Genomic DNA, 19278 nt, shown 5'->3' with positions numbered 1-19278 from the left:
AGCAAAAGAAACACTCCCTCGGGGAAAGCTTTCCATGGGCCAGAAACAATATAAGCACAGTGACCCAATGGCAGTGAGGAACTTCACTTTGCATCTATCCCTGCTTCTTACTCATCTACGTAAGGATTAACTGCATTAGCCCTTTGAAACTATTAAAAAGCATTACTTTTATAAACATTTGTAATGTGGAAATGTCATGGACTGAGATCCTTTTTGCAGCTAGAAACTACATAAATAAACTGTAATAAACTTTTTTTTTTGTCACTTAAGAGAGCAATTGCAGTCCCTCTCCCAGCTGTTGAGGTCCTATTAATTTGTGTGGTTTTATAAACACTCTCCAAGTCTAAACCAGCCTTCCCGTCACTGCTGATGTGCTAAAGTCTGGCCAGCTCAGCAGGGGCTGAGCAACTCCGGGAAGGGAACAGCAAAGCTCCTGAAGCATCAGGCACAGCCCAGCACAGGCTTGCTCCAGAAGGCGAGGAAGGGGGCCGAGGGGTGGGGGTAGAGGCTGCTTTCCAGTGAGCATGGCATGCAGGTCACACCACCCAGCACCAGCTAGCACCAGAGGAAGAGGCAGGCCAAGGGCTCCCAGGAGAGCCAGCTCTCTGCCGGAGCTGGCAGGCTGGGGGATGGGGAGAGCCGGAGCCAGGCTCCAGCACGGCTCTCGCAGCCCGGTACAGCTCAGCAATAGGGGAGGCGCCACAGCCGAAGCCAGTCTGTACATGCAGCTCGCACACAGCCGGGGATCTGAGCAGCAGATCGAAGCTGGCTCCATCCTTCATCCCCGCCAGCCAGCGAGAGAGCAGGCAGGGYGCCCCTGGCTCACCAGTGCCTGGCTAAGGAAAGGGGTTGGAGCAGCAGCTCCCCTTGAGTCAGCCCTAGGGCAGGAGCTCTGACTGAACAAGCCCCATGCTAAGGATGGATCTGTGTCTTGGCCCAGCTCAGACAGGTCGAGCCGATGCCTGCTCATGATAAACCACCCCAGTAACTGCTTTGTACACAGAGGCAGCATCCAGTTTAGTGACTTCTTTAGTGGACACACTTTTTTAAAAGCTGCCAGTACTTTTAAATCCCCTCCAAACTACTACTCACCCTGGAGTTTCTGCTGGGTGCCAGTGGTGACCTATCTTCCCAGGAGAGATGATCCAATCTCTTTGCATCGTTTTCTCCATGTAGCCCTTCATCAGTGTTAGTCATTTCATCAGCAAGCAGGTTGCTGTGCAGTGTCTCACCAACTGCTATGCCTCTCATTCCTCTGGGGTTATGAGCACACGTTTGCATACCTTTCCATTTAAAAGACTTCTTTCCATTTCTACTCAGTAAGTCTTCCCCCCTTTTTTTTTCCTTTTTCCCAGAAATTGTCCTAATTTCAGTTTCTTCTATCAGGTTGTCATGTGGACATTTCTTTCTGATTTTGCTCTGTGCTCTGTATGTAAAACTTTTAACTTAGCCATCAGTTCTGCTTTTGCTCATAGGTTACTTTAGCTATGAAAATTTCAGGTACTAAGATAGCTTTGTCAGTATAAAAATTCTGTTTAGGAAATTACCAGCTTTTGACCGGTTCTTTTTAACTCTGGTGTTAAAATTTCATTCAGTGAAATAGGTAGGTGGGTGGAAAACTTTAGTGTGTGGTTACATTTTGATCATTCTCTATATTCCATTGTGGTTACAATTCAGTTTTCCTTATAACACAATTTCATTCCTATTGGAGATTGTTTACTTTCTAGTAAATAGTTGGGCTGCATTCTTTTGCATAGGTCTGTCCAGATTTTTCCACTTTGACTTGTCAAGTTTTGTTTCTCACATAAGAGAACGTGAGTTGTTTTCTTCTAAGAATAATCAAATCTTGTCATACCTTGACCAAAGACATGCAGAAGTTTTCTCTGCCCTTCAAAGAAGATAGGATGTTGATAATCTTTCACATTTTTTTCTTTCAGTGGCTTCACCAGAAACTTAAATGATACAGTGTTTTTAAGCCATCGGACATCCTCTCTTCTCATTTCACTGGCCCTTCATGTGTTTCGCTGGAGATTTTCTTGGAAAAAAATGAAAATTTCAAGACCCTCTCATTGTGTTTGAAGGAAAAAAAAAGATATGGAGACTTATGGACCTTTTTATAGAGATGATGCTATCACAAGGAAGAGCAAAAACCCTGCACCCTTCTAGACTCAATCCTGCAGGTAAATGCATCCATGCTACTTAGCAAGTGATCTGCAGAGAGACTCCATGAAGGTTCCTTAAGGATTTTGTGAGGGACTACCTATTTGAATTCTCCACAGCTAACCTAGAAAAAACTGCTGTCAAGCTGAATAGCATATGGAAACACTGCTCTTTGCGGTATTGCTCTTTTCTTGTATTTTTTCACCATGAGGTCATAAGCGCAGTACGAGAAAGTAAAAATGAGGGGAAATACTGCACTTTGCAAGCTATCCATCTTATCCGAATAGCTGTTTGATTTTGCTTTGCTATGCAAATCTTCTTTTCTCCTCCCTTCTGTTACCACGCTGCAGCTCTCGGTTGCTTTAGTCTCGAAACTAATCTTCAAGTGCTGCTGCCTAGCCTGCTCCCTCTCCATTTTCTTCCTCTCTCCCGTTCTCCACCGCACGGGGCCCCCGGGGGCAGCAGAGCCCCCTCCCGCCGAGCCGCGGGCGGCAGCGGCCGTGCCTCCGCCGCTCTCCCGGCAGCTGGAGCCGGGACAAACCTGACTCCCCGCCTCCTTCTCGCTGGTTCAGCCAGCCGGCACGTAGCAGCAAGACCGGGAAAGCAACTAAGCAATAGCAAAGTGCTTGGGACGACTTAAGTATTTGCAGATGTGCAGATGCAGACTAGAATTGATAGAAGTCCTCAAAGTTTTTTGTTTTTGTTTTTGTTTTTTCTCTCTCTTCTCAGCACGATAGTCGGAGTTTTTAGGATTTTGGCTTTCCTCACACTCCGGTGGGGGTGAAACCTCACTGCTCCACCTTCACAGCCCCCGACTCCGAGACTAGGGCCCGGCAGCCAGGCCGACGCAGGGAACGCCACACGCCTTGCTCACGGAGCCACGCGGCTCGGCAGCTCCGGCAGGGGCAGCGAGCGCTCCCCGGCCCGGGGCGGGGGGGGAAGGCAGCGAGCAGCCGGGCCCATCGGCCGCGGCGGGGGGAACGCGGCGCCTCACAGCCTCGGCCTGCCTGCCTGCCTGCCCCTGCTCCGGCCCCTGAGCCCCCCGCGGGCTGCTCCGGGGCCAGGTCTCAACCTGTTCCCGCCGGAGCCCGTGGCCGGGAGCCCAGACACGCCAGCGGGGCCTCGGCGGCCGTTTGAAATCCGGGCTCCACCTCACCCCCGCCTCCGCCTCCCGTCAGCCTCTCAGCGCCGAGGGGAAGGGCGCGGGCGCCATGGCAACCTCGCAGCCGCCTGGGGGCGGGGCGRGAGGGCGGGACAGGCTGGGCACCACGGCAACGTCGCAGCCAATAGCAACAGCGAGCGGGGTCTGCGCGCATTCGGGGCAGCCAATAGGAGCTGCAGATTCCCCGGTGGGCGTGGCTGGACGGTGGAAGCTCGCCCCCCGTGGCGGGGGAAGGAAACGGGTTCCTTTGTGGGCTTCGACAATAAGATGGCGGGTGGGGAGGGGGCGGGGCTAACCGTACAGGCCGGCCCCGCCCCTTCTCTCAAGCGCGGAGCGGTCGGTGAGGCGGGAGCGGGGGCTCCTGCGCTGAGAGGCGACGGCAGCGGCCAAGTGGTGAGTGGTGAAGCCGGGCTGGGTCGGGCGCGGCGTGGGCCGGGTGGCCGCTCGCTCGGTTGCTCTCCCGCCTGCCTCCTCCCGGGGCTTCTCGTGGGGACGGAGCAGGCGGGGAGCCGGCGCCGGCGGAGCCCGCGGAGGAGGGAGCCGATTCAAAATGGCGGCGGGCCGTTTGTGGGGAGCGCGGGACGATGAGTAACGGCCGCCGGGGTCGTTGGCCGCGCACGCGCCCCGGTCCGGGAGGAGGGGGAGGGAGAGGAGGGCTGGGGCGGGTGGGTCGAGGGGGCGCGTTTCCCCTTCGTCGCCCCTCCTCTCCTTGGTCCCTGTCTCTATGCCCGCCGGCGCCCCCTCATCGCCGGCGCGCCTGGCTCCGGGCCTTCCCCGGGCGGCCGCACCGAGCCCGACCCCTCCGCGCCCCCTGCGCGCTCGCTCGCTGCCCGCCTCGGCTGCGTGCGCCGCGGCTCGCTGCCCGCCCCGGCTGGGCACGCCTACTCCCCCCCCCCCGCGCTGCCCCGCCGGCGCCCGCCGTCCTCCTGCCTCCCTCGGCCGCCGCCTGCCTGCCGCCTTCGCGGGCGGGCTGCCGCTGTGCGCCCTTGCGGAGCCCCCCGTGCCGAGGGTGCGCCCGGCCGCCCCCCGTGCTTTGTACCTGCCTTTGTCGCAGTACCGCGGGTCCCTGCTGGTCCTGTCAGCCCGGTCTGCTGCGCCCGCAGCTCACGCTGCAGCGGAGCATCTCCGTGCGCAGGCATCTGCGGGCCTAACGGGGGGCGAGTGGCCTTCCCTCGCCTTTTCACCACTGCGCAGGGCTTTGGTTTCTTTCCGCAGCTCTTACGACGGACAGTTTTAGAGGGGGGCGGAGGAGAGTCGGGAGGCACAGGGTGGTAGGGGAGAGGTGCAATGCCTTCTTACCTTCCCTTGCCAGCCATCGTTGCTGTGCTTATATCTGTACAAAAAAAAAACACCCTAAACCTCTCCTTAAGTGAAACTCTATTACTGGCTTAGGTAGTTCTTGGACACTCGCTCCTAAAGATGAGCAGTGCTACAATCTCCTTTCCTGTCTTCTCTTTTGTCCCCTACTCGTCTGTGGTGGTGACTTCTGTCATCATTCTTTAGTGTCTGCATATGTCTTCTGCAGCATATTACTGCAGGAATCTGAATCGAGTGTGAATCTGGAATGTGTAAGTTGATACTCTAGTAAGAATTGGATCGGATTTCAACCACTTTATTTGCAAAGCAGACTGGCAGTTTGTTTCTTATTGAGATTACAACAAACTCCTAAAGAATTACATAATACTATGTTCCCTGTACTGCTCTTTGTGAACAAGGGTGTGTGTGTTTTACTACAGTATCCTGCATGTATCTGTGTGGTAGAAGTTGTCAAGAAGATAACAGCAGTCTCAAGCAGCAATTATGCTTTTGGTGCGTACAGACTTGAGTGGTTTGGGCTCTTAATAGGTGGAAGTAGTAGAAGAGAGAAGATACAGCTGGCCTTCTATTTCGGACAGAAGCAAATACTGCTTGAAACTAAGAGATTCTTGAACACCTTACTTCTAGAACAGCAGCAATCTTGCTCTGATCTGGCAGGAGGTTTTTACGGGGTGGTTAATACCTTTTTTTATTAGGTTAATATGTAAATCAATAGAGAAACATACTTATATTTTAATTAATTAGGCATTAAAGTTAGTATTCTCCTGAGATGAGTGCTTGTTATAGGTGCTGCAGAAAAGCCTGGGGGGTGGTTGTTTGTTTGTAAGGCTTTCTTCATGCCTGATTATGAAGCTAATATTTTTAATGAGAATTTAGGTACTGAGACACACTTAGGTAATAGGATTTGTCAGTTAGTAGAAACTAAAGAAATAACTGCTATGATGGGCATACTCTTTAWTAAAGTAATGCCAAAAAAGGTCACACATTCTTTCTTTATTGCTCCAGAGGAGAACCTAAGCAGGTCTTATATGTTATTGTATTGCATGGGATAACTTTTCTTCTTTAATAAGTCCAATCCCCTCTGTAACGTATCTGCTGCTATGCTGTCTGTGATTTAGTTTGTGGACCTGATAATATTTCTTTTATTTAAAACCCATGTGTTCTCTTCAGTGGTCCCCTACTCTATCAGCCTGCTATTTTGGGGAGACAGAGGATTTTTCTTCTAAAACTGTCAGCTATCCAGAATAGCACCAGAATTTTTTTTCTTATTTATTGTTCTCATGACTGCATCATCTTTATCTGTGGTTGTCTAGAGAAAAAGTGGGTCAAGTTGGGGTTTTGAGGTATGAATGGTTGTTATATACAGTCTTTCAGAGTGCACTTGATTTATATAATGGATTGAAAACATACTGGAGAGCAAAAACTTTGAAACTTTTATAGCATCATATGTTGTGTGATAGAAATAAAGAATGTTTTAATTCAGTTCATATTATGGTGTCTTACTGGAGTTTTAGTTCAGATGCCTCATGACCCTGTCTTGAATGTTACTGTGAACCCAGTGTAAGAATGACACTATGAGTTGGGTGAAATACAGTTTCCATGAAATAACAGCATTTCAGTCTGAGTATTTTGGAATTCAGTCAAACGACTTTTGACTTGGGAGTGTTTGTGGTGTTGTGGGGTTCTTCGTTTGTTTAGGGGGGTGGTGTGTTTTTTTTTTCCTCCCCCAAATATAAAGCATCTTGAGGGAAGCAGATGTTTTCTGCCCAAAGGAGGGGGGAATCCTTTGTCAGCCATATCCCTCCTCCCAATTTTGAAGAGCAAGCTGTTGTCAAAAATTTTCCTTTAGCAAACACAATAGAAAAAACAAAGGAAGGTGCATATATGTATTCTTTTTACTTGTTTCTTTATCAGGTATGTACTTTGGTTGGCATCTATCTTGTAATAGTACAGATATGTCTAGAAAAGTATTTGACTTTTATATTTACTATTTAAGTTTTTGTAGCCCTTCTAAGCTGAGCATTTTTTGTTTCAGTAATTAATTAAAAGAATTCTTTTATTTTTTTTTTGTGTGTGTGTATCAAATCTTATTTTACCTTAAGTGTGCTTCAGAAACATGGGGGGTTTTTATAGTTAAATTTCTTTTTCATTACTATCATCTTGCAAGGTAAATCTTAGTCACAAAGTTTCTGTGCTGCTGCTAAAGGAAATTTGTTTTTGCTGCCTTTCAGTTTTGTTTGTTCATGCTTGCTCTTTCTGTATAGATACTATAGTCATATATGATTTTGTACAAAAGGGGGGAAAATATGTGATTTTTGTGTGATTGAAGTAATGAAGATTTGCTTTCAGTATGCTTTTGGGAGCATTTAAAACTTTCCAGATGATAGCTAAAGATTTTGTTTACTCTTTAAATGGCAAAGGCACAGGGATAAGGGAGAGGCTAGTCCAAAGGTTGGATAATAGCCTAGGATTTGAACTTAATCTKGCCATTTCCTTCTCCTGCCACAGTTTTTCTATGTATTGTTGAGCGAATCACCTTTGTGCTGTATCTATAGAGTCAATAGTGTTATTTCAGTTTATGGGAGTATTGCAAGGATAAACATAGTGAAGCAATTGAAAAATAGAAGTGTATTAAGTTTCTGAAATTGGAAATTGTTTTGCTGTGTATCTCCTGTAGTTGCATGACATCTTGCTTCCTGGTACTTGGTAGGTGGTGCTATAACTTTTACTGTATGGACTCTTGCTCAGTAGCATGGGAGAAGAGGAAGGACTACATCAAACACAACTACTGGTATGTAACTTTTTCTTAAGTGAAACAGTAACCTTGTAGTATTTTGTGCAATCTTGAAAGTTGGACAACAAAGCACTGTTTTTATGATTTAAGGTACTGATTTGAAATGAGTATTATAGAAAAAGGAAAATTTCAGCAAATTCTGTGCAAGATTTACCTTTAAGGTTTCATAAACATTTTTTCTCTGCATGGTCTTTCTTACACGCACAAGATACACTGAGGTTTTCAAGTTTCTTGTAAAGTTCTGTCCTTTGCTGGTGTGCCTTATAAGCAGTTTAAATGACAAGTAATAGTCGTCTGAAAACCAAGTTAACATTTAATCGAAGATTTAATTATCGTTCGCATGAGCTTAGGTTAGAATGAAAAAAAAAGCTTCAAACTCAGCATATTGCTTAATGTTTGACATAATCATACATGGTTATTGGTCTAAAAGATATTTCTGGAGGGTGGCAGTTTCATACAGGGAATATATGTTTAGAAATTATTGTGCATACTTCCTGTGAATTAAATGGGATATCCTTAGATGTGAACTTCATAGGAATATCTAAAAATCTGGAAAATCTGCACTATAAAGCAGGAACTAGGATTTTTTKGGGGGGGGGATAGCAAATATATTGGGTTACTGGAGAGATTTTTACAAGGAACTTCCAAAGAATTTGACATATTGGTAATTTATGAATAACTTTGAAGTCTGTGAAAATAGCCATAACACCAAGTTCATGTGTTCTCTATTGCCATGTCTGTACATTATAATTTCTAAAGAGTTTTGTAGCTTCAGTGGGAAAAAGTCTGTAGAGAGCCCTTGAATCAACTAAGTTGCCCTATTGATATATATATATATATAGCAGTATAAGAACTGTTGCATAGGGTCGGACGAAACATCTATCTAGCTCTGTCTAGCTACTGTACTATCTTCAGGTTTTCAGAGTAGATAAGTATGTAATGAATCTTGAAAGGAACAGCATCATTCTTTTGGATTTTTAATGATTCTGAAAGGGATGTGAAAAATATCACTGAAAATGATAGCAATCAGCATAGCAACCAGAAAAGCAATTTAGGATTAAAGGCTTACCAAAAGAAATCTTAAACAGTATAGAAAAGGCAGTTAAACAATGCATTATGAATTATTTGAAAAATCTTGTTTAGTTTAGGTCACTACCTTCAAAATTCCAAAAATGTTAGGCGAACTGAAAGGACAGAAGACTTAGAAAGGRCATCATGAAAGTGCATAAACTTAAAGATCAAGTAATAGCTTTTATCTGCTACCTAATTCTTATATGACTAGAAAAAGTGACATCTATCACATTAAAAAAAAATTACTGTCTATTTCAGGAGGTTAGCTGCAATACTTGTGTAGGGGGCTATTATAAAAATTAGTGCAATTCAGAAGGTGATCAGGATATTAGTAGTTGAAATTCATATCTTAGCTAATTCGGCATGTGACTTTTTTTAGATGCAAATAATCAGAGGCCTGAATGTATCCCATTTATTTTTAGGCATGTAGCTGGTGAGCATAGATTAGGAATACAGAGTTCTGCTTTCTATTAGTTAAGTAAGAATGGCTCCTACAGAGGATGACTGTGCCTGTCCTAACTGAATTTGTGGAGTTCATGTTTGAACTGAACATATGAATTACACAGTTCAGTTACTCACCGAAGTGAGGGAAGCTTGGGGGGGGGGCTTTTAGGCACCTCACTTGGATGCATTATGTTAAATGGAACAAACCTAGATCTGACCCTTGCTGTAGCCTGCAATAAATTTATTGCATGGGCAACACACCTCAAGGTGTGTAGGTGTTTTTTTTCTTAGTTTTATTTTACTCTTAGGTGTGTTGATGTTCTGYAGGGCACAAAAATCTTTTAAAGGTGGTGTGCCAGGTTGTATCTTTATTTCCAAAATTAGAAGTTAAGCATGCAAGTAGAAACTCAGGAAGAACGAGGAGAAACTGCCTCTCCAGTAGGCGAAATACAACCATTGAGGTGCTTGCTTCYGTGCGAAGCAGCGGCTCCTGACTTCCATCAAGTATGGAACTTAATGAGAGCCAGGAGCTGGAAGCCTCGGCCTCTCAGATGCCTCTCTCCGATGCCATGACTTGTGGACCTGCTCACTCCTGGTTCCCGAGTGCCGTCTTTGGGACCCAGTCCATGTGTTCCTGACCCCTGTTGTACCACAGAGGCCATTCTATAACCTGGTATGACAATTCTGACATTTCTATCTTCAAAGAATTACTTTTGCTGTTTATASTTATGATTCTAAAGTTTTGTATGTTGTTTTTACTCATCTTTTTTTCCACCTTCTTGAGTTGTTTACATTGTACAATTTTTTTTTCTTAACAGGACACAATGTTTGTACGAGGATTAAAGAGAAAATGTTTTGATGGTGAAGAAGATATTGAAGGAACTCTGGCTGGTATTAAGGCTATTCCTTCRTATAATCTTCAGCGACAGTCACTTTTAGATATGTCCTTGGTTAAACTCCAGCTTTGTCACATGCTGGTTGAACCTAACCTTTGTCGTTCAGTACTTATAGCCAACACAGTACGACAGATTCAAGAGGAAATGACCCAAGATGGGACTTGGCAGATGATAAATACACAGAGTACAGGGCAGACATCCTTGGATCGTCTTGTTTCAACGGATATCCTCTGCCGTTCATCCAGGGAACAAGCTGAGGGAAAGCAGGTTCCAGGTTACAGTAATTTCAGTAAAGACTTTGAGGATGACCAGGCACAAGACAGTTCAGAAACTATGTCAACATCTTCTTCGGTGCAAGCTTCAAGAAACCTGCAAAGCAATGTATGGGAAATGGAGAATCCACAAGAAAACAGAGGAAACTTTCAAAAATCATTAGATCAAATATTTGAGACACTGGAGAATAAGAGTCCTAATTCTGTTGAAGATCTGTTTTCAGAAGTTGACAATTCTTACTATGATCTTGATACAATGTTAACAGGAATGATGAGCAACACAAAAATGGGACACTGTGATGGGCTTGAAACATTTTCTTCTCCAACAGCTACACCTTCTAACTCTAATTGTAAATCTGATCTTAACGAGCTTGATCATATTGTGGAAATCCTTGTTGAATCTTGAGACTACTTGCCTAGGAGATTAAAAAAAAAATTGTTAACGGAAATGAGACTTGAACTATTTCAACATATTTTTTTCTATCAAATCTGCACGTGTATTTTACAAATACCTATATATTATATAGATACATATGAGAAAAAGCACTTCATATTGCAAAATAGTGTTAACTCTTAAAGTTAACCTGCAACTTGTAGTGTAATAATTCCAGTTTATTGTCCATTGAACTGTAAGTACTCAAGGTTAAACATCTAAGTTTGAGGTCTGAGGCTTTCAAAACTGGGTTCTTTTTGCCAATTTGTTTTAGCCTTTGGAGGATATGTGCAGCAAGAGGGATTCATCTTTCCTTTTCATATCCTTCCCTCGGTTTAAAATATATATATATATATATATATATATATATATATATATATATATATAACATAAACATTGGGTAACTTGATTTTCTATTTTCCTTGGTTTCCAGGCCAACACTTTGTTATACCACAATTCCTACTATATCTGCTGCTTCTGTTGTAGGTCGCTACATGGCTCTTAAAGAGCAATATGCAATAGTTCCCATTATCTTAGCATGTTCTGGGTTTTGCTACTATTTTTTCCTTTAAAAATAGTTTTAAAGTGTTTATTGATGTTTAGATTTTTTCCAGGTATTTTCCTAAAATATTTTTTTACTACAAATGTTGTCAGCTGCTAACTTAGTAACTTTTGATCATATCTGCAGTTGATGTATTTTTTGAAAGATTTTTCAAAAAGGGATGTTTTTTACCATGAGCTACCCAATGTAGTTCAGTAAAGTGTTTGTAAATGTAAATATATGATTTTATACTTTACATTAAAATGTAAGAGCTGTTTTCATGATTCTGTTTTATAGAGTAGTACTTTACTAAACTGAGAATTGTACAATTATGCTTTTTATGCCACATAGTTGAGTGTCATTAGAGGAAGAACTCTGATCCAGCTAGATACAGTTACATTTAATTCAGTTCAGACCGTATTTTTTGTTAACTGCAAACGTAAATTACATAGGTTTTTATTTATGTGTATTTATATGTAAATGTCATCAAGTGAATTGTTTATCACTGAAGTCTGCCATCAAATATTTGTTTATATAGGATAACTATCTTGCACTAATTACAACGAGAAGTGTTACTAGTGGCCTTTAACTCAACTCTTATGTCTTGTCATAATTGGTATGCTCCAAGGTTTTCCTCTTGCCTTTTTTTTTTTTTTAATAAGAAAGAATAAGTGTGGGATGGTGTTCCTTTCTTTAAGTAGTTGTGCGTTTGTTTTAGAGGGTGTATAACTAATCTTATTCCTATGAGACTTTTTTGGAAGGGATGGATCAAGTATCATATATTATTTTGTTACAAAACGACAAGCATTTATCTTCACAAATTGGTACTGGGAAGAGATCTAAACTAATAGGGATATAGAAAAGGGGGAAAAGATTCCTAGGTTTCTGGAACGTTTTAGCATTGGTTATGGAAGGGGGAGACATCCACCAGTAACTTGATAGCTTTTTATAGTCTTGTGTCCAGTGGGTCAGTGAATAGGAACAGAGCACATTTCTCTATTAGACTCTATATTTGCACAAGTGACCTCACCTACTATGTGCTATCTCTTCTAGATTCTCAAATCCCTGAAATATTGGGGGAGCTGAGCTTATGATTTCAACAAGTGCTTTAGAGGCAGCTTCCAKTAAGGGAGGGGAAAATAACATTGTTTTGCTGAATTTTTCTAACTTGGTAGTTGAATGCATGCTAACTCAGTTGTGTGAAACCATGCAGTTGGTGCAAGTCTTTAGTGAGTTTAAAAATGGTTTTTGTATAAAACTGATCTTTATTTGCTGTAGTAGCTAAACATTAGTTCCTTAATTAAAGCTTGATAATAACTTTGCATTAAAGTATGAAATACCATATATAGATGCTTGCAAGTTCAGTCCATACAATACAGCTGGACCAAAGAAACAAAAACAGTACTGGATGTCTTAATAGACACATCATTCACATTGAAAATGTCTAATATGAGAATTTAAAAGGTGATGCAGTAGTAAAGCCTGCTTCATAAGGTTATAAATATTGGTGCGAGTTTTCATATCTCAAAGTAAAATAATTGTGAAATAATAGTCTGTTTTACTTGGCAGTGTTTATTTGCAACATCAGAGATTCCTTCCAAAATTCTAAATCCTCAGGAAAACTTGTGTGATGTTTTTCCTTGTGTAGATAGATCACTGAATGGGACAGCAGATGTCTTAGGATAAAGTAGAAGGCTAGGCAGTTTCAAAGGTTTATAAAAGGAGCAACAGTGATGAGTTGAATAACAAAATGTGTTCTGTACCCCTGGTAAAGCTCCCCGAGACTGATTTGATATTTAAACTGTTTTTGAACAGCTGTGAGTGTTTCCTCCTGGTACCGCCCCCATTTTAATTAAATGGGATGTTGCAGGTATACATATTGAAAAAACCCTCCTTACTACCCCTTCACCACACACCAGTGTGCTTCAATCTTCATGCTATTAGGTAGAATTCAGTATAAATTGTTCATAACTCTTAAACTGTATAAATCAATGTGTATATCTTACTGCATCAAGCATCTTGCCACGTAGCCTGTTATAGTGGGGAAACTATGCCTGATTACAGTAATTCGCAGAGGTGGTTTGGTTTGACAGGAAAAGTATTGGGAAAGTATGTGTTTATATAGATAAGATTTTAAAAGAAATCTCTTTATTAAAAGAAATGTTTTATGTCCCCTAAACTTTCTCCAAATGTTCTCGTATGTGCTATTACTTGCCTAATGTCTTGGCTCAAGTCTCTAGCAGGTATAAGCATTCACTTGCACAGGTACTTTACGGATGTATACTTGAAACTGAACTGAATTTGAGAGGATCCAGTCAGTATAAAATCAGCTTGTCTCCCTATTCAGGCATACATTCAGAGAAGCTTTACCTCATCTGTAGTAAGAACTTTGTTTTCTAGCTCATGTTGTTATTTCTTTGCTAGTGCAAAGAGGTTGTAGTTAAATACAGAACACTTGCATGAAAATACACTGTATTAACCTTTAGGTACTTCTGTAAGACACAGATCAGAAATGATAGAGTGCCTGTAAGGGAATGTAAATTATTTATTTTGTGAACTGTTAGTACAAATGGGGAGGGCTGATGCTTGCTGAAGGTTTTCTTCTTCAGAACTCTGCTTCAGTCTTGCACAAAAGAAAACACTTTCAAGCAAATAGCTAACATTGAATCTGCTTCCTTCTTAGGTCACCTAGAATGTATGTCCCCAACTGCCTGTGGCTCTATTTCCTCTCCCTCGCAAGAAAACCCAGAACACATGGAGCTTATGGAGTTTGGGCATTCAGCAAAGGCAAAAGTGAGAATCCAGGCTGAGTTGAACATGGCTGTGTGTCTGAAAGCTTGTCTGTTTGCTAGTCTATCTCCTTCCCCCTCCCTTCTTTTTTCTGTCCTTTCTCTTCCTCAGCTTGGAGTTGATCTAACAAAGATGTTGCTTATCTCTACATGTCTAGCTATATTTGCTAAAGAACAAATCAGGAAACGAGGGAATTGTTTCTTGGGATGAAAAGCACCTTTTCACAGTGCCTAAGAAGTACAGCAAAGAGGGGGTTACAGTTGTGGCTTTCATCCTTTAGCAGGTTAGGGTTTTGCATGGGGGTCTTCACACTTACGAGGAACTACATATTTTCCAGCCTGTTTTTGAAGTCTCAAGTATGTCTGAACTGGTTTTGCAAATGTAGGTCTAATAAACTTCACTGTAAAAACGTTTTTCATGTTACAGAAGGCATTTTTAAAAGAATTATTGTAAATATCAGGCCACTGTGGATGCATTTTGGTTCTGAGTGTATGGCTGCCTTGAAGTTTGCAACTTAATTATTCCATATTCTCATATAATCAAACAGACTTCGTCAAAAGGCAGGATGAAGAACAATACCACTTACTTGCTGGCACCTAATATAAGACAAAAATCTCTCAAAAAGTTAGTGCTGTTCAGAATGAAAGCATGCTTATGTCTCAGACTCAGGATTTATGTCCCCTATGCAAAAAATCATGACTGATGATGACAGATTTTGATTGCTCATCAACCCTTAAATGAGTATGACCTCACACTATACTAATACTGAAAGTACAAAAACACCAAGCTAGCTCCATAGCAGAAGAAATGAAATGCGTATCTTAAGTGAAGTCAGTTTGGTTCATTTAGTTATAATATTTTACAAGGTTTATCTCAAATCCTTTTGGTGTCTTTTGCAAATCTGATAGATGAAAAAAATACTACTTTTCCGGGAAGTTCCACATTTCGGATAAATAAATGAAATCCTGCCAAATAATTCCAGCTGTCAGGAAAAAGATACACTTCAGCTGTCTATAGTAACCTGACTTTTCCTTTTAAAACCAGTGACAAATACCTCAATTTCATTAGCTGAAGTGACTTTCGTAAGTGTGCATGGTAACTCTAATTAAAAAAAAAATACTTATATATATATTTTTTTTTTTTTTGCTTTGCCAAGGTTCCTCTAAAATGGGTATCTTAGGACCTGAGCAATTATTCTGTAAACCTTAATGTTTGTATGCAGCCAGTGTAAATGTTGATGCATGACCAACTTACTAACAKAAAAAAACAAAGGTAGCTTTTCATTGCAGTGAAAATGTTCAGTAATTTCAAATGTCATGTTCTCAGGGAGGAATAATGGAAGATACAGGGYATTGCATGACTTCTTGCAAAAATAGTATTTAAAAACAAATCGTATCTGTCTGCTGTATTAGAAAGTCCTCTATGAGCATGTAGGAAGTGGCTAAGTACTGCAATAGCCAACTGTTAAAACTGAAGAATAGCCTATCATCTTTTTCACSTACCGGTTACAGGCAATCAAATTTTGGGGATCAAAAAAGTAACTTTAAAATTGGGGCTGTGCCAGCTTTCAAAACAGGATTCTTTAAGGATTGGCAGGTTATGTTGTTAGAAAATACCAAAGGAGTTTAAATTACTTAGTACTCAATCTGTTACATGTTACTGGGAAGACTTAAAATGCGTGAAGCTGGAGAAGTAAAAATTTTTTTTATATTACTTCAGGGAGGAAAAAACAACCGTGTATTTGCAAATTCTAGATCCTGCTATCACTGATTTATTATATCAGAAATGTTTTCTCTAGAGTTGTGACCAGCTGTTTCTCCTGTGTCCACTTATGTCAATTTTTGTCTTCCAGTTCAATATTACTGACTTGCCAATAGTGTGGTTTGTGTGGTGGTAATTTTTTTTTTTGCCTTCCTCTCCCCCGCCCCCCCCAAAAAAGGGGGGGGGGGAGGATTTGATCAGTTATCTCAACTAAGTAATTCAAACTTCTGTAAACTGGCTCATTTGTCAAGATAAATTGAAAACATTTTTGTCACAAGCCCCTTAGCCTGGAGATCAGTGGAAGGAAGGGCAGTTAATGTTGCTGCTGCAGCCTCTTGTTAGAGACTGTTCTGTCTATAGTTAACAATGAAAATGATTTCTGTTGCTGTGTCAAAGATGCAAATGTTTATAATCTAACTTAGCCATAGCCAAGATACTTTCTGACTGCAGTAATATTACTCCTAGTTTCTGTAATAGCTCTGTAATATTACTAGCCTTAATTAGTGGAAGTACAAAGGATCTTGGATTGAAAGCAGAGGACTATGACAACACTTAACTTTAAATACTGGCAGTGTTGATTGTTGTTTTTGCTTAGAATTCCTTTGGCTTAAAGATTTCTTTACCAGTTGTAACCCAATGCTGTTTTCCTCCTGTAAGTATCTGACATTCACTTTTGTATGTTTGGGATTCTTAAACGAAAGAAATGTTAGATATACATACATACATACATACATACATATATATAAAAAGCACTGGTGCATTTTTTTTTTTAGTTCAGTGAGCTGACTGAAGTTTTAAATTGCTGAAATCTTATTATTTTATTTTAACTATCTGTTCTGTCTTTCTGTTTTCCACTTTAGTCTGAAAGGCTTGTGTAGGAGGGAGAAGCACTTTTGGGGGAAGTCATGATTCTTGTAACTAAATAAAATAATAGTTTAGTTAATACTCTGACAAATATTGGATAGTCTATTAAAAATATATATTGTTTTTTACTTCAATAATTGTAGGTTTTTCTGTAGTTAGTGCTTCATAGAGGCTTAACAGCAAGAATATAGGTGGTACCACAAAGCAGGCTTGGTGCAGTAGGCATTATCCTTTCTAACTTCCCTATGGAAGTATGCATTTGTGATTATTCTGCCTTTCAGCTTCAGAACAGCTAGTTAACTTCAGCAGCATCTGACAGATCTGGTAGTAACTATACTTCCAGAAAATTATTTTTGAGAATAAGCAGACAGGTAAAAGAAAAACGAAAGGTGAAAAATGCATCCTGAACTGACATCCGCATGAGAGACATTTGTAAGTCTCCAGGCATAAGAACAGCTTCAGTTAGAGCTTGTACTTTAGACACTGAAGTCAATTATCACAAACTTAAATCCATAGGAAACCAGTCTTCATTAGTTCCTGTGTTCCTGGAACTGTTGTTTGAATAGATGCCTAGTACTAAGGTAAGCGGAAATAGCAAACCTCCAGTAATACATTCATGAGTTATATAGAGATCCTGATTGGTTTTGGAGGGGTTTTTTGGTTCATGTGAAACATGTTGCAAAAGCAAAAATGCTGCTCATGAAAATGGCATCCTGGCCATGGTGAGTTATGGTGAATATAATCATACTAAAAGGCTGCATTTTAATAATAATAATAATAAAAAGCTCATTGAGGCTTCTGTTTGCTCCTCAGTTAGTTTAAGGCAAAGTGGAAGAGCRTTACAGACTCCTAGAACATAGGCATCTTTTGAGAAACTAAGGCGCTTTTAAGGGAAGGTGTTATGAAGAAAGACTCTAAATGTGAGCTCAGGCATTAAAATTCTTAACAAAGCCTGTGAAATAAATGCAGCTCTTCTATCTTAAGATGCAAATTGCSTAGAACATGGATGCAATTAAGTTAAAGTTGATTCCAGTTCTCCTGCATGTATCCCACTATTAGCTGATGTTTGACAGAAGTGACAAAGTGACAAAAACCTTTGCAAATAATCAGTGAAGTATTTTCCATGCTAATTTCTATCAACTTCAGTAGGTCGTAAAAATAAATCCAAAGCTCTGATGTACTTAAACAACACCGTATTATTTTCATAGATCCTTTCAGAGATTGTAAGAACCGGATCTGACGTTTCTAGAAACCTGCTGTAGAAGATGSGCACACTCTTTTCTATTAAACAACAAAAATCAGTTAAACAATTGACTTCATTAGGATAATAAGCCAAAGTGGYGTTATTAGTGCTGGTGTCTGTCTGAAAGACCTCCTGGGGGTGGGTGGAGGGAGCAGGAGGGGAAATAACACTTTACTCGCATAGGTTCCTGGAAGCAGGAATTGGAAAGAGTGAAGAGATGAAGGTGAAGGGGCTGCCAGAGCGATTCTGTGACTCAGGTACTGTATTATCTTGTTATAGCTGTGGAGAGGTATGAACCAAATGAGGAATGAACCAACGTTATGGGATTGCCTGGAAGATGGATAGCTTTGGCCAAGCTGGGGCCAAGTCTAGAAAATCTCATTTCTGCTCAAGCAGTTAAAATACTTTTGTGGTGCTGCTGGTTTCATATGGGTTAAATCACCCCTTTATGTGGCTCCATTTATGCATAATCGTTCCAAAAATGTCCCTTGTGCATCTATTGCTTTCATACTTCCTATTCTGTGTCTATTTCTCGGAGATAATCCCTAGCATATGGCAGAGGTCTGCCTTGGTGTMGTGCTCCTCGCTGTCCCTGACTGACTCATTGCAGGTTTCTTCTCTGTGCTCATCTTGGCTCCTTCCCCCTCGTGAGCCCCAGCGGAGGGCGGGAAGGGGAGCGGTGCAGCCGGGCGCCTGGTGCCCTCCTCCCCTGGAGCTCCTGCTGGCCCCAAGGGGTCCTGCGGGCCCTGGCTCTGGTGCTTGGTGCCTCTCTGCCCTTCATCTGTTTTGGGTGACAGCCCCTGCCTGCTTTTATCCCTTGAAACGCCCAGGGTGAGACATAAGGGCTGAAATCTATTGTACCTGGGGGGCTGCAAAAGTTCCTCAATCTGCTAATCATAAAGAGCAAGTAATTGTCAAATCTGCTGTTTTGCTTCATCAGTAGCAACTGAGGATCTTGCTGGAGCGTGCTGTCATGTAATCTGTCTGCATTTGGTCTGCGTTCACTGCTCAGTGTGTTTCTGAGGAAAATGCTGGGTGCACAAGTGTACTTAAATTGGGTTTTTTTGTTTTTACTGTATTAGGGATTAACCTAAGCCTATTTTCTGAGAGATCCAAGCAGTTTGGGGGGGGGGAACATCAGGTAACCCCTGCTATTGATTTCAGTCTTATGTCAATCTTTTATCTTTACAGATATTTGAACATCAGATTTTGAAATCTGGCTTGCATAAACACTTGTGCCAATATAACTTGATTACGCAAATACCCATGGAAAGCAAATACAAAAGAGGTTGGGCATGGATTAAAAAAAAGGGGGGGGTCTAAAGTGAATATTTATGGAAGAATTTCGGAATGTTTGATGTAGCTTTATGACTGTGTGAGAGATGTATGTGCCTTACTTCCTAACGCTGCTGGAAAAGGCAGCTGTAGAAAGAATTCTTTATGGAGGCCCTTGCAGTTCCCCTCACTTAAATTCGGCAATTTCAGCTTTTTGCGGAGGGTCGCGATGTTCGGTTTCTGAGACCGAGCACC

General features: G+C 41.6%; 1 protein-coding gene across 2 annotated transcripts; it reads left to right on the top strand.

Annotated features, from left to right (window-relative positions):
• Positions 1-3585: 3585 nt before the first annotated feature.
• CDCA4 (cell division cycle associated 4) lies at positions 3586-10911 on the top strand. 2 transcript variants are annotated; one of them, XM_085315009.1, is made up of 4 exons: positions 3586-3715; positions 7350-7430; positions 9333-9621; positions 9767-10911. In XM_085315009.1, exon 4 carries the CDS (start codon positions 9773-9775, stop codon positions 10520-10522), a length of 750 nt encoding a protein of 249 aa, XP_085171135.1. In that variant the 5' UTR covers positions 3586-3715; positions 7350-7430; positions 9333-9621; positions 9767-9772; the 3' UTR covers positions 10523-10911. The 2 variants fall into 2 exon arrangements, with proteins under 2 accessions (XP_085171135.1, XP_085171137.1); XM_085315011.1 differs by lacking the exon at positions 9333-9621.
• Positions 10912-19278: the final 8367 nt, after the last annotated feature.

This window comes from Rhea americana, unplaced genomic scaffold, assembly GCF_003343005.1.
Source record: "Rhea americana isolate MKP2758 unplaced genomic scaffold, rheAme1 scaffold_42, whole genome shotgun sequence".
Taxonomy (NCBI): domain Eukaryota; kingdom Metazoa; phylum Chordata; class Aves; order Rheiformes; family Rheidae; genus Rhea; species Rhea americana.
The sequence above is the reverse complement of the archived record's forward strand: the minus strand, read 5'-3'. Positions and strand labels throughout refer to the sequence as shown.